The 14,911-nt window shown below is 37.5% G+C and overlaps 1 protein-coding gene across 10 annotated transcripts in view; it reads right to left on the bottom strand.

Moving 5' to 3' along the window:
• Positions 1–14,911, bottom strand: part of Stag1 (STAG1 cohesin complex component) — a 385,686-nt gene that overhangs the window by 135,631 nt on the left and 235,144 nt on the right. For all 10 annotated transcript variants that reach the window (XM_006243631.3, XM_039081553.2, XM_039081554.2 and 7 more), the window contains one exon: positions 6,551–6,649. In XM_006243631.3, coding sequence (XP_006243693.1) covers positions 6,551–6,649 — 99 coding nt within the window. The remainder of the gene's footprint in view (positions 1–6,550; positions 6,650–14,911) is intronic.

The following is a 14,911-nucleotide window of genomic DNA, read 5'->3' as shown; positions in this document are numbered from 1 at the left end:
TTTTAAGTAATAAAGTTCCTTTGAAGCCACAAGTAAGAACTCCTACAGGGTAAATGCGCTATGAAGAACGGTATTTATTCACCAGTTTCCTTAGAGCTTCCTAAAAAAATGGTGGATTGCTGGAAAAAATTTCCTAAACAAAACACCAATGGCTTACGCTCTAAGATCAAGAATCGACAAATGGGATCTCATAAAACTACAAAGCTTCTGTAAGGCAAAGGACACGGTGGTTAGGACAAAACGGCAACCAACAGATTGGGAAAAGATCTTTACCAATCCTACAACAGATAGAGGCCTTATATCCAAAATATACAAAGAACTCAAGAAGTTGGACCGCAGGGAAACAAATAACCCTATTAAAAAATGGGGTTCAGAGGTAAACAAAGAATTCACAGCTGAGGAATGCCGAATGGCTGAGAAACACCTAAAGAAATGTTCAACATCTTTAGTCATAAGGGAAATGCAAATCAAAACAACCCTGAGATTTCACCTCACACCAGTGAGAATGGCTAAGATCAAAAACTCAGGGGACAACAGATGCTGGCGAGGATGTGGAGAAAGAGGAACACTCCTCCATTGTTGGTGGGATTGCAGACTGGTACAACCATTCTGGAAATCAGTCTGGAGGATCCTCAGAAAATTGGACATTGAACTGCCTGAGGATCCAGCTATACCTCTCTTGGGCATATACCCAAAAGATGCCCCAACATATAAAAAAGACACATGCTCCACTATGTTCATTGCAGCCTTATTTATAATAGCCAGAAGCTGGAAAGAACCCAGATGCCCTTCAACAGAGGAATGGATACAGAAAATGTGGTACATCTACACAATGGAATATTACTCAGCTATCAAAAACAACGACTTTATGAAATTCGTAGGCAAATGGTTGGAACTGGAAAACATCATCCTGAGTGAGCTAACCCAATCACAGAAAGACATACATGGTATGCACTCATTGATAAGTGGCTATAAGCCCAAATGCTTGAATTACCCTAGATGCCTAGAGCAAATGAAACTCAAGACGGATGATCAAAATGTGAATGCTTCACTCCTTCTTTAAAAGGGGAACAAGAATACCCTTGGGAGGGAAGAGAGAGGCAAAGATTAAAACAGAGACTGAAGGAACACCCATTCAGAGCCTGCCCCACATGTGGCCCATACATATACAGCCACCCAATTAGACAAGATGGATGAAGCAAAGAAGTGCAGACCGACAGGAGCCGGATGTAGATCGCTCCTGAGAGACACAGCCAGAATACAGCAAATACAGAGGCGAATGCCAGCAGCAAACCACTGAACTGAGAATAGGACCCCCGTTGAAGGAATCAGAGAAAGAACTGGAAGAGCTTGAAGGGGCTCGAGACTCCATATGTACAACAATGCCAAGCAACCAGAGCTTCCAGGGACTAAGCCACTACCTAAAGACTATACATGGACTGACCCTGGACTCTGACCTCATAGGTAGCAATGAATATCCTAGTAAGAGCACCAGTGGAAGGGGAAGCCCTGGGTCCTGCTAAGACTGAACCCCCAGTGAACTAGACTGGTGGGGGGAGGGCGGCAATGGTGGGAGGGTTGGGAGGGGAACACCCATAAGGAAGGGGAGGGGGGAGGGGGATGTTTGCCCGGATACCGGGAAAGGGAATAACACTCGAAATGTATATAAGAAATACTCAAGTTAATAAAAAGAGGAGAACTTTCAAAGGTCCAATGAGTATAAAAAAAAAAAAAGCCCTTATTCCATGTTTCTCCAACCCTCGTAGTATAATCCCTGAACTTTCTGGGACACAAATGAACTAAGTATCTCTTATAGCTAACACAGAGAATGTTGGTGAGCATTTATTTGTTACAATAGCTGACTCTCGGAGGACTCCTGCCCTGAATATAAATCCAAGCAAAGATAGTCTGACAGGAGAATTCACATGAAATAATATAACCAAACCACTGGGAAAAAGGGAGAAATTAAAAATAGCAGATTACAAAAAACGAACACACTAAGATTCTCACTATGACACTCACTAACATACAACCTATCAATGAACCAAAGCAAAAATAACATAAAAGCTAAAAACCCACAACAATATCAAAGTACTACATTTAAAAAGGATTAATGATCACAGAGAAAACTAAACAGAAGAAATCAATTTAGGACTAAGAAAAGAACATTATCAAAATAAAGAAGACAGTCAGTTACTTGGAAGAAAAATTTAGAAACAGAAAAGAAAAACTGAGGAAGGGAACTCAGATATTGAAAAGAACTAAACTCAAACTGAGCAAGTGAAGGAACAAGTACTAAACTGAAACACAGCAGACCCCCTAAGTTACCTCGGTGTTTTTTCTAACTCCTCCATTGGGGACCCTGTTCTCAGTCCAATGTTTACCTGTGAGCATCCACCTCTGTATTTGTAACCCCATAGGAAGAACAACAATATCAACCAATCAGACACCCCAGAGCTCCCAGGGACTAAACCACCAACCAAGGAGTACACATGGAGAGACCCATGGCTCCAGCTGCATATGTAGCAGAGGATGGCCTTGTTGGACATCAGTGGGAAGACAAGCCGTTGGTCCCAAGGAGGCTCGAGGCCCCAGTGTAGGGGATGCCAGGACAGGAGATGAGAGGGATTGCGTGGATAGGTGAGTAACACCCTCCAGGAGGCAGAGGGTAGGGGAATGGGATAGGAGGTTTCTGGAGGGGAAACCAAGAAAGGGGATAACATTTGAAATGTAAGTAAAGAAAGTATCCAATAAAAGAAAACAAAAACAAAACAAAACAAAACAAAAAAACCAGCAGAAAGCATCAACACCTAAGAGCAAGTGGAAGAACACAAATTCCTGGGATGGGTGACAGCACTGAAACAATGAAAAAGATGGAGATGAAGTGTCTGGAGTAAGATACAGGATTCAATTTATATCATTGTTTTGAAAAAGCTTATAGACTGCACACAGAAACTATTTAGAAGGTATAAACTAAGGGGAAATAAATCATCGAGAAGTAACTATTATAATCATCAATGAGCCAAACTTGGAGATAACAATTTGTCAAACACAATCATCCTAACAGTCCAATGGGTCCTGATATCACATTGGCAGAATACTCAATACTAAACTCATACTTGAAAGAGGTCTTCCAAAATGAAGATTAGGAAAGAAACGTCAGAATTAAGCTCTATCATAGATCAATTATCAACATTTAACACATTTATAATATTCCAAACAGGTAGAGGGATGGGGTTCTTTCCTATGGTGCATAGAACCTTTTAGAAAATTGTAGCCAGGCAGGTGGTGCTGTCACACACCTTTAATATCAGCACTCAGGAGGCAGGCAGCTCAGTTAGAGGCCAACCTCTTCTACAGAGCAGTTCCAGGACAGCAAGAGCTACAAAGAAAAGCCCTGTTTAGAAGCTTCCTCTCCCCACCAAAGAATTTTAAGCCAAAAGGAAAGGCTTAACAAATACATAAAAAGTTGAAGTAATCTATAAAATATAATTATATCATAGCAGAAAAAAAACCAGACATTCACGGGAGAACCCTCAAAAACAACACGAATATTAGACGAATGGATGACAGACATTTAAATGAACAATGGATTATTAGAAATAATGGAGGAATTAGAAAATTACTAGACTAACATAAAAACCATAGCTTGACCTTTCAGAACATTCTCTGAGACAGAGCCAAAGCAGTCCTAAGAAAAAGCTTACAGCTCAAATGTTAAAAAGCAGAAATCTCCAATATATAAGGCAGCAATACAAGTCAATAGATCTTCAGGTTCCAGAAAAAGAACCAAACACAAACTAGTACACAGAAATCATTAGAGGAAAAAAAATAATGAAATAGAATTCTAAAAGGATAGGTGGAAGTAAACAAATATGTCCTTTAAAAAGATTAACCAGATTGATTGAACCCTAGCCAAAAGAACTAAAAGAAGACCTAATCAATAAAATTATAGATTAAGAGGAAGATACTCAAACAGACTCCAATGTACATATTTACCAATGTATATATTTATTAATCACTTTGAATACTTAGTTCAAAAAGCTGAAAAGTAAGAAAAAGGTTGGTTAAAATTCTAAATTCATGTAATAATCCAAATTAGAGATACATAGATTTATTCTAAGCAGTAAGACTGAAGCAACAATAGAAAAAAAATCTCCACAAACAAAAGCTCAGGAGTGATGAATTCAGAGTTGAATTTTATGAAACTTATAAAGATCTAATGCTGATGATTCACACTATGTGGCATGAAAGAGAAAAAGATATTAGCCATACTCATTCCACTCAGCTAGGATTACTGATACTAAAACTACAAAAAGATACAAAAAAACAAAAATATGTTTGAATCAAACTAAAAGACATATTAATACCCTATAACACAAATGGTTTCATCCAAGGGATGCAAGGCTGGTTTAATGTATGCTCTCCAATGACTATAATATACCACAGGACAGACTTAAAACATATAAAAGAAATCACAGTAACATCAACATAGAAAAAGAAAAAGCATCTGTTTTCATAACAAAAGTTATTTCAATATGTTTTCATGACAAAAGTCCTGAAGATATTAGATAGGACATATCGCAAAAGAATAAAATAAATATATAGCCAAATATTTACACTTGCTAGAGAAATAGCACTTTCTCTAAAATAATAAAAAAAGATAAGGTGTTCTTCACTTGTATCTGGAATTGAGCTTGAAGTTAAAGCATCAAGACAAATCAAATATCCCTATTTGGGGATGATCTGATGTTATACTCAACATCCTATAGATGCTACCCGAAAACACTGATAAATTCAGTAAAATTTCAGTATAAAAAATCAGCATAACATCCACTACCTTTTTCATACACCAACAAGTAATTTGCTGAAGACTAATTAGGGGAAAAATAATTACATTCACAATAACCTCAAAAAGGATTGGAGACGCGGTTCAATGGTCAACAGCACTCGTTTCAGAAGCTTAGCAACCTGTTTGATCATTGAGACCCATGTAAAGTTGGAGGAAAAATACCCAAGTCTAAAGAATTGTCTTTTCACTTCTTGTGTCATGGCATGTAGACCCAGCCCACAATCAAGGATAATCAATCCTAAACAATTAAGTTGAAGAATTCAAAAAGTGAAATTTTCAAGGCACCGTAGAAATAAACTGCAGACTTTCCTAACGCTGTGACCCTTTCTCACAGTTCCTCATGTTGTGGGGTCTCCAGTCATAAAATTATTTCACTACTACTTCATCACTGTAATTTTGCTACTTTATAAATCTTATTGCAAATATCTGTGTTTTTTGATAGTCTCATGTCAACAGATTGTTTGATCCAAAAGGAGTCCCGCGTCACAGGTTGAGAAACACCACATTCCATGGTTCTAGTTGGTAGGATTACTGTTATAGGGATCATAATTCATAGCAGGAAGAACACTATGGAGACAGCACAATACCGACCTTTGAAGTATATATAGTGATAATGGCAAAAACAGCAAGATATTGGGACAGAAAACCAGATGTGTAGATCAAAGGCCTCAGAAACAAATACATGCAAACTTTTCTAACTTTTTATGTTGTTAATACACACTAGAAAACAAAATAAAACAAAACTCAAAACACAGTCTATTCAACAAATGGTGTTGGCAATACAAGTTATCTGCTTGCAGAAGTATGAACCTAGATCTTCATCTCCTTTTCTACCATCAAAATTAATTCCAATGGATTAGAGGTTTTAAAGCCTTAAACACTAACATTATTGAGGGGGAACACTTCGCAATATAGACATAGGCAAGAACTTTCTGAAGCAGCACAGCAAGCAGTCGAAAACATTGCTAAGTTTGACTATCTGAAATTAAAAACCTCTTTCCTATTAAAGGAAAACAACATCCAAACTGGAAGAAAATCATTGACAGCTATACTTTACAAAAGGAGTTAGTATCCAGAAGATATAAAGAACTATAAAAGTTAAAACCGAAACTCCAGAACAGCCCATCAACAAATAAGCTAATGAATTAAACAAAAAACTATCAAAATAAGAAATACGAGAGAACAACAAATATTTTTAAAAGTATTAACATTCTTAGCAATCAGGAAAATTTAAAAATTACTTTGTAATCTAGCCTCATCCCAGTCAAAATAACCATCACCCAGAAAGAAAATGGTGTTGATAAGAATGTAGGGTAAAGAACCTTATCCATAATTGTACAAATATATTCTGTGGTAGACATTATAGAAATCAGTATGGGGAGGGTCTCAACGTTAAAAATATAACTAACACAAAACATTAATTCCACTCTCAGCCACTTCTACAAAAGACTCTGTCTTATCACTGAAATTCTTATAATCCATAGTTTCTTGCCACTCACAGTGGCAAAAAAATACAATTAGTCAAAATGTCTATCAACTAATAGACTACAAAAGTGTGGTATATATACAAAATATAACTTTATTCAGTTAAAAAGAAAAGTGAAATAAAATTTGCAAGAAAATGGATAGACCTGGAAATTATTATGAAAGGTAACAGATTCAGAAATAAAAATGTAAGCTCATCGTTTTGACACTTACCTTGAATCGATTAGTAAACAGCTCCAATTTGGGGAATAATTCTCTATTGGTATACAGGCTTTGTAGAGCTTTCAAACACTTCAGTCTGACTTCACCTTGCTTTAAAAATACAAAGAAAAAAAGAACGAAACAATCATCTCCAGTGTTCAAGAGTTAAAAAAACAACTAAGACTATATGAAGAATAGAATTACTCAGGCTAACTTATTCAACATATTTCATACTTAAACATAAAATTAGAAAGACCAATTGCCTAGTCTGATTTAATAAAAACTGCAATAAAAGTTAAGTGACTTACGAATTAAAACCTTTATCAAATATTTAGAAACTATGTCCGACCATGAAATACTGTCCATATGCCTCAGTAGTATGTTAAATTTATAATCTATTTTAACAGGTAGAAAATAGTATGTTCACTTGTTCTGTTTATAATTATAGAATGATCCCACAAAAACAATCTTCTATTAAGGGAAAATCATTTATTTATCTAACCAATATTTAACATATGCTTTTCTATATCACCGAGAAAAGAGAGCATTTAGGAAAACGGCCAAGTAGCAAACTACTTAAAATGGAGCCAAACTCTATAGAAAGAAGAGTTTTATAAATGCTATCATCTATTCATTAGCAGAATACTGCAGTCTACCGAGCTAAATCCCTATCCCAGCAGAAAGGATCCCTAACAAAGTCATTAAATTTGGGAGGTAAAAGACTCTCAGGACTCAGAGGGGGGGCCCCTAGATGAAATGACCTACAATGGGGAGAGGGAACTTGTAGAGCCCACCTCCAGCAGAAAGACAGGGCATCAAGTGAGGGATGGGGTTGCTATACCACAGTCAGAACTCTGACCCATAATTGTTCCTGTCTGAAAGAAATGCAGGGATGGAAATGGAGAAGAGCCTGAGGAGGTCCAGCGACAGGTCAAAAGTGGGATCCAGCTCAAGGAGAGGCGCCAAGGCCTGACACTTTATTGAGGCTCACAAAAAGGATCTATCATGACTGTCCTCAAAAAGACTCAACAAGCAGTTGAAAGAGTCAGATGCAGATATTTACACCCAACAATGAAAATAAGCTGCTGACCCCTGTGGTAGAATTAGGGAAAAGCTGGAGGAAGCTGAGGAGGAGGGCAACCTAGTAGGAGGACCAGCAGTCTCAATTAACCTGGACCCCTGAGATCTCTCAGACCACCAACCAGGCAGCATACACCAGCTGAGATGAGGCCTCTTGACACATGTACAGCAGAGGACTCCCAGGTCTGGGTTCAGTCAGAAAAGATACACCTAACCCTCAAGAGACTGGAGGCCCCAGGGAGCTTAGATGTCTGGTGGTGTGGGTGAGGTGAGGACATCCTTGTGGAGACAGGGGAAAGGGGGAAGGTATGGGATGTGGGACACCCAGAGGGTGACTGGGAGGGGAATAAAATCTGGTAGTGTAAAAGTAAATAAATAAACCATTTAACTCTATCTATCTATCTATCTACCTACCTAATGTATATGAGTGCACTGTAGCTGTCTACATCTCATTACAGATGGTTGTAAGCCACCATGTGGTTGCTGGAAATTGAGCTCAGGAAGAACACTAAGCCATCTTTCCAGACTCCAATACTTTCTTAATTTACAAAACTGTTACAGGTTAAAAGACTTGAACTTCATAAATATAAAGACTGGATTCCCCATCAAAAAGAAAAATTGAATGGAAAACATTGGAGATCAAAATACATTCAATATCATCTAGAAATTTATCTAAAACTAAGAAAGAATTCAAATAAGATTGAAGTTTCTATACTCTAAAAGTAATGTATTTTGGCAATATCAATCTACTCTGGAAGCAAACAAAATTAGATTTTAGTTTGTAACTCAATAGTCTGTAAGCTGCATAAGAAATGACACAAAACATCAGCTATTCTGGTGGCATTTATAAAATTTCTCTTAAAAATTACATATAGGAGTACACTGATAAAAGTTTGAAAAAATTCAGAAAATGAGGTGTTTTTTTTAACATTTTAGATTTTGGTAATATCATTATCATCCATGGTCATTCATAGGACGAATGAATAAATAAAGAGGTACATAAAACCACTTTACTGTATGTGCAGTGTCAAGTAATTTCTATATATCACTGATCAACAGAATGTTTTTCTCTAAATGCTCAACAGGAACTTAAGTACCCACAGCAGATGCTACTCCGATTCCACCCAAATCTCCCATCACTTGGCTACTTCTTTGCCTTTGTCTCTGTTGGCTGATATTGGGTCTTATTTGTACCCTTTCAGAGAAACTGACCATAGACAATAACCATCCAGAAAAAAATCCCAAAGGCTTGAGGATAAAACAGTCTAACCCAGGGCTGGAGAGATACCTCGGAAGTCAAAAGGACCTCCTGATCTTCCAGAAGACCTGAGTTCAGTTCCTAGAATCCAAATCAGGCTTCTTATAACAGCCTGTAACTTCACCTAGGTAGGGAATCCAGCACCATGTTTTGTCCACTGCAGGCATGCACACGCATGGCAAACACTTATACAAACAGACGTAGATATAAATAAAACGAATATTTTTATTGTTTTATTTATTTACATTCCAGTTGTCAACCCTCTTCTCAGTCTCCCTCACAATAAAATAAATCTTATCAGTAAAGTCTAATCTTATTTCCTTTATTCCTATTTTCAGTAATATCTACAAGTAATATATTTAAGGTACAATTTATTTTCTTAAGTACCCTGTGAAATCATACGCTAAGAAAAGAACTTCTCTAGGAGGTGATAAGCAACAACAGAATAATAAAACAACCCTGAAATCACAGTTTCGTTTGTTGCCTTATTTATTATACTTTCCTCACTTTCTTACTGGCTATAGCAGAACAGAAACCTCAATACAATCAAAGCTATAAAAGGATGTTTTGATCAATAAAGGATTATGCATTTAACATACATAAGATTATAGTAAAGCCAAAAAGTTCTTATTTAACTTTCGCATTTTAGCCATTAAAATACCAGTGCAATGTGTTAGTGATATATGTTTGTGGTCATGAAGGTGTAAACAAACTATGTACCTAGAATGCAGTAAAATATAAAATATTCAATTACAGTTACTATGTTGCTTCATTATGTATCTACCGTAGTATATTTATTATTTCAGAACATACACTTGAGAAATCTAGAGTAAATTAGTATGCTGAGTTAAGCTAACAGCAGCCTCAAACATTTTATGTTTATTGAGCTTCTAGTCTGTTTCAAGCAGCATTATCAAGGTTGTTCATAAATACTGTACATGTTCATACACTGATGAAATGGTCAAATGATACAGGTACCAGAACATAAATTCTATTAAGTGACAAATGACTCAGAATTTGGATTGGTTTATTATGAACTTGACCTAACAGAAAAGATGCAAATGAAGCCTTTAAGAACACACTTTGTACTAGATTACTTGAAGATCTTGGTAGGTGACAGTTACTCATACAAAATAACAGTATAGTTGCTAATATCCTTATCTGTGGGTGGAAGACTATGTATGTTAACTGTACAGCATTCAAATGTTTGAGGGAGTGCGGTCAGCGACAACTGTAAGAACTGAAGAATTGAGGGGTGGCTGCTAAGTGTACTGGCGTGTTTTTATGTTCATTTTACATAAGCTAGAGTCATCCTAGAAGACAAAATCTTAAATAAAAACAGGTCTCCTTAAGATTGGTGTGCAATAATAACAATGGAAATGTAAATAAGAAATACTCAAGTTAATAAAGATGAAAAAAAAAAGATTGGCGTGCAAATGGATAAACTAGAAAATATCATCCTGAGTGAGGTAACTCAGACCCAAAAGTATATGTATGGAATGTATTCACTAATAAGTAGATATTAGGCAAAAAGTACAGAATTCCCAGGATACAATCCACAAACTCAAGAAGGCTAACAAGCCGAAGGGCCTAAGGGAGAACGCCTCCCTCAATCCCACTTGGGAGGGATAATAGAAGAATCCTAGGAAGGGGTGGGGTGAGAGGGAAGAATATGAGTGAGAAGCACAACAGAGATAAAAAGAGGGGATAATAGAAGAATCCTAGGAAGGGGTGGGGAGAGAGGGAAGGATATGAGTGAGAAGCACAACAGAGATAAACAGAGGGGAACATGATCAGGTATTGGGCGGGGAACGAACAGGACTGAAGTCCTGAGGTCCAGCAGAAAGAATCGAAACAGGCAACCTCAGAAGGTAGGAGCTGGAAGGAACCCCTAGACTATACCAGAGACCTAGGAGGTGAGAGGCTCTGAGGACTCAAAGGGAAGAACCTTAGATACACTTTCCTACGGTGGGGAGGGGGAACTTGTAAAGTCCACCTCCAGCAGAGAGACAGGGCATCATCAAGTAGAGGGATGGAATTACCATCCATCATCAACAACTATGACCCAGAATTGTTCCTGTCTGAAAGATGATGATGTTAGAGGACTTTGAGAAGAGCAAAAAGAACTCTGTTAAAGAAATACAGGAGAACACGGGTAAACAGGTAGAAGCCCTTAAAGAGAAAACATAAAATCCCTTAAGGAATTACAGGAAAAGACAACCAAACAGGTGAAAAAACTGAATAAAACCATCAAGGATCTAAATGTGGAAATAGAAACAATAAAGAAATCACAAAGGGAGACAATCCTGGAGATAGAAAACCTAGGAAAGAGATCAAGAGTCACAGATGTGAGCATCACTAACGGAATACAAGAGATAGTAGAGAGAATCTCGGGGGCAGAGGATACCATAGAAACCAGCGACAAAGCAGTGCAAGAAAATGCAAAACACAAAAAGCTCCTAACCCAAAACATCCTGAAAATCTAGGACACAATGAGAAGAAGAAACATAAGGATAATGGGTATAGAAGAGTGAAGATTCCCAACTTAAAGGGCCATGAAATATCTTTAACAAAATTATAGAAGAAACCTTCTCTAACCTAAAGAAAGAGATGCTCATGAACATACAAGAAGCCTATAGAATGTCACATAAGAACCAAAACATCAAATGCACAAAACAAAGAAAGAATATTAAAAGAAATAAGAGGAAAAGGTCAAGAAACATATAAAGGCAGACTTATGAGAATTATACTGGACTTCTCACCAGCGACTATGAAAGCCAGAAGATCCTGGGAAGATGTAATAGACCCCAAAAGAACACAATGTGAGCCCAGGCTATTATACCCAGTAAAACTCTCAATTAACACAAATGGCGAAACCAAGATATTCCATGTCAAAAAATGAATTTACACATTTATCTTTCCACAAATCTAGCCCTACAAGGGAAAACTCCAACATAAGGAGGGAAACTACACCTTAAAAAAAGCAAGAAAGTAATCTTCTTTCAAGTAGTCCAAAAGAAGACAGTCTCACAAACAGAATTCTACCTCTAACAACAAAACAGGAGAAAGCAACGATTACTTTTCCTTAATTTCTCTTAACATCAATGGACTCAATTCCCAAATAAAAAAAGGACTAACAGACTGCATATGTAAACAGGACCCAGCATTTTACTGCATATAGGAAATGCACCTCACTCATACAGACAGACACTACCTACAGGTAAAAAAGACTAGGAAACAAATTTCCAAGCAGATGGTCCCAAGAAACAAGCTGAACTAGCCATTTAATATCAAATAAAATTGACTTTCAACTAAAAATAATCCAAAGAGATAAAGGACACTTCATACTCATCAAAGGAAAAATCAAACAAGATGAATTCTCAATTCTAATCATCTATATCCCAAATGCAAGGACACCCAAATTCATAAATAAACTTTACTAAAGCTAAAAGCACACACTGCATCTCCCATAATAATAGTGAGAAACTTCAACACCTGACTCTCAGCAGTGCACAGATCATGGAAACAGAAAGTGAACAGAGACACACTGAAACCGACACAAGTTATGAACCAAATGAATTTAACAGATATCTATAGAACATTTCATCCTAAAACAGAAGAATATACCTTTTTATCAGCACGTCATGTTTCCTTCACCAAAACTGAACATAATAAGTGGTCATAAAATAGGCCTCAACAGATACAAGATCGAAATAATCCTACACATCCTTATCAGATCACCATGGACTAAGACTGGTTTTCACGAACAACAAGAACAGCAAGCCCACGTACACATAGAAGCTGAATATTGCTTTCCTCAATAACTTGGTGAAGGAAGAAATAAAGAAAGAAATTAAAGATTTTTTTTTAGAATTTAAGAAAATGAAGGAAAGACATACCTAAACTTACAGGACACAATGAAAGCAGTGCTAAGAGGAAAGCTCACGGCTCTGAGTGCCTCTAAAAGAAACTGGAGGCAGCATACACTAGCCACTTGACAGCACTCCTAAACGCTCTAGAACAAAAAGAAACAAATACACCTAAGAGGAGCAGACAGCAGGAAATAATCAATCTCAGGGCTGAAATCAACGAAGTAGAAACAAAAAGAACTATAGAAAGAGTCAACAAAACCAGGAGCTTTTTTTTTTTTTTTTTTTTTTTTTGAGAAAAATTAAGATAGATAAACCCTTAGTCACACTAACCAGAGGGCTAACAAAATCAGAAATGAACAGGGAGACAACAACAGAAACTGGGGAAATTAAAAAAATTTATCAGATCCTACTACAAAAGCCTATACTTAACAAAACGGGAAATTTTGGAGTAAATGGGCAATTTTCTAGACAGATAACAGGTACCAAAGTTAAATCAGAATAAAATAAATCATCCACACAGTCCCATAACCCCTAAAGAAATAGAAGCAGTCATTAATAGTCTCCCAACCAAAAAAAGCCCATGACCAGATAGGTTTAGTGCAGAATTCTATCAGGCCTTAAAAGAAGACTTAATACGGGGTTGGGGATTTAGCTCAGTGGTAGAGCGCTTGCCTAGCAAGTGCAAGGCCCTGGGTTCGGTCCCCGGCTCCGAAAAAAAGAAAAGAAAAGAAAAAAAAAAAAAAAAGAAGACTTAATACAAACACTCATCAAATTATTCAACAAAATAGAAACAGAAGTAATAATACTCAATTCATTCTTTGAAGCCACAATTATGCTTATATCTAAACCACACAAAGACCCCACAAGGAAAGAGAGCTTCAGACCAATTTCTCTTATGAACATTGATGCAAAAATACTCCATAAAATTCTCAGAAAATGAATCCATGAACACAACAAATGGAGAGAAACTTGAAGCAATCCCACTGACAGTAGGGGCTACACAGGCCGCTCACTGTCTACTTCTTATTCAATATAGTACTCGAAGTCCTAGCCAGAACAATCAGACAACAAAAGGTCAAAAGGATAAGTATTGGAAAGGAAGAAGTCAAAATATCACGATTTGCAGATGATATGATAGTGTACTTAAGCGACCCCAAAAGTTCTACCAGAGAACTGGAATCAGAAGCTGGAATGAACCCAGATGCCCTTCAACAGAGGAATGGATATAGAAAATCTGGTACATCTACACAATGGAGGACTACTCAGCTATCAAAAATAATGACTTTCTTGCATTGTTAGGTACTGGATAGAACTAGAAAATATCATCCTCAGTGATATAATCCAATCCCAAATGCACACACATGGTGTGCACTCACTATTGGTGAGTAAAGTGGATATTATAAGTGGATATTAGCCCAAAAGCTTGGAATACGCAAGATACAATTTACAGATCACATGAAGTTCAAGAAGGAAGACCAACGTGTGGATGCTCCAGTCCTTCTTAGATGGGGAAATACTCACAGGAGGAAATATGGAGACAAAGTGTGGAGCAGTGAGTGAAAGAAAGGCCATCCAGAGACTGCCCCACCTGGGGATCCATCCCATATACAGCCACCAAACCCAGACATTATTGTGGATGCCAACAAGTACATGATGACAGGAGCCTGATACAGCTGTCTCCTGAGTGGCTATGCCAAAGTCTGTCATATATAAAGGTGGATGTTCACAGCCAATCATTTGACTGAGTACGGGGTTCCAAATGGAGGAGTTAGAGAAAGGACTGAAGGTGCTGAAAGAGTTTGCAACCCGATAAGAAGAACAACAATACCAACCAACCAGAGCCTCCCCCCCACGAGCTTCCAGGGACTAAACCACCAACCAAAGAGTACACATGGAGCAACCTTCGGCTCCAGCTGTATATGTAGCAGAGAATGGCCTAATCTGGCATCGGTGTAAAGAGAGGCCCTTGGTTGTGTGAAAGTGATGCCTTGGTTTATGGTAATTCAAGGGCTAGGAGGTGGGTGGGTGGGAGGGGAAGCACCCCCATAGGATCAGAGGGAGGGGGAATGGAATAGGGAGTTTTCTGAGGGGAAACCGGGAAAGAGGATAACATTTAAATTTAAATAAAGAAATATCCAATAAAAGAAAAAAAATGGGGAGAGA

This window comes from Rattus norvegicus, chromosome 8 (genome assembly GCF_036323735.1).
Source record: "Rattus norvegicus strain BN/NHsdMcwi chromosome 8, GRCr8, whole genome shotgun sequence".
NCBI classification, from domain to species: domain Eukaryota; kingdom Metazoa; phylum Chordata; class Mammalia; order Rodentia; family Muridae; genus Rattus; species Rattus norvegicus.
Note: the sequence above shows the minus strand (reverse complement) of the source record. Positions and strands in the feature narration are given on the sequence as shown.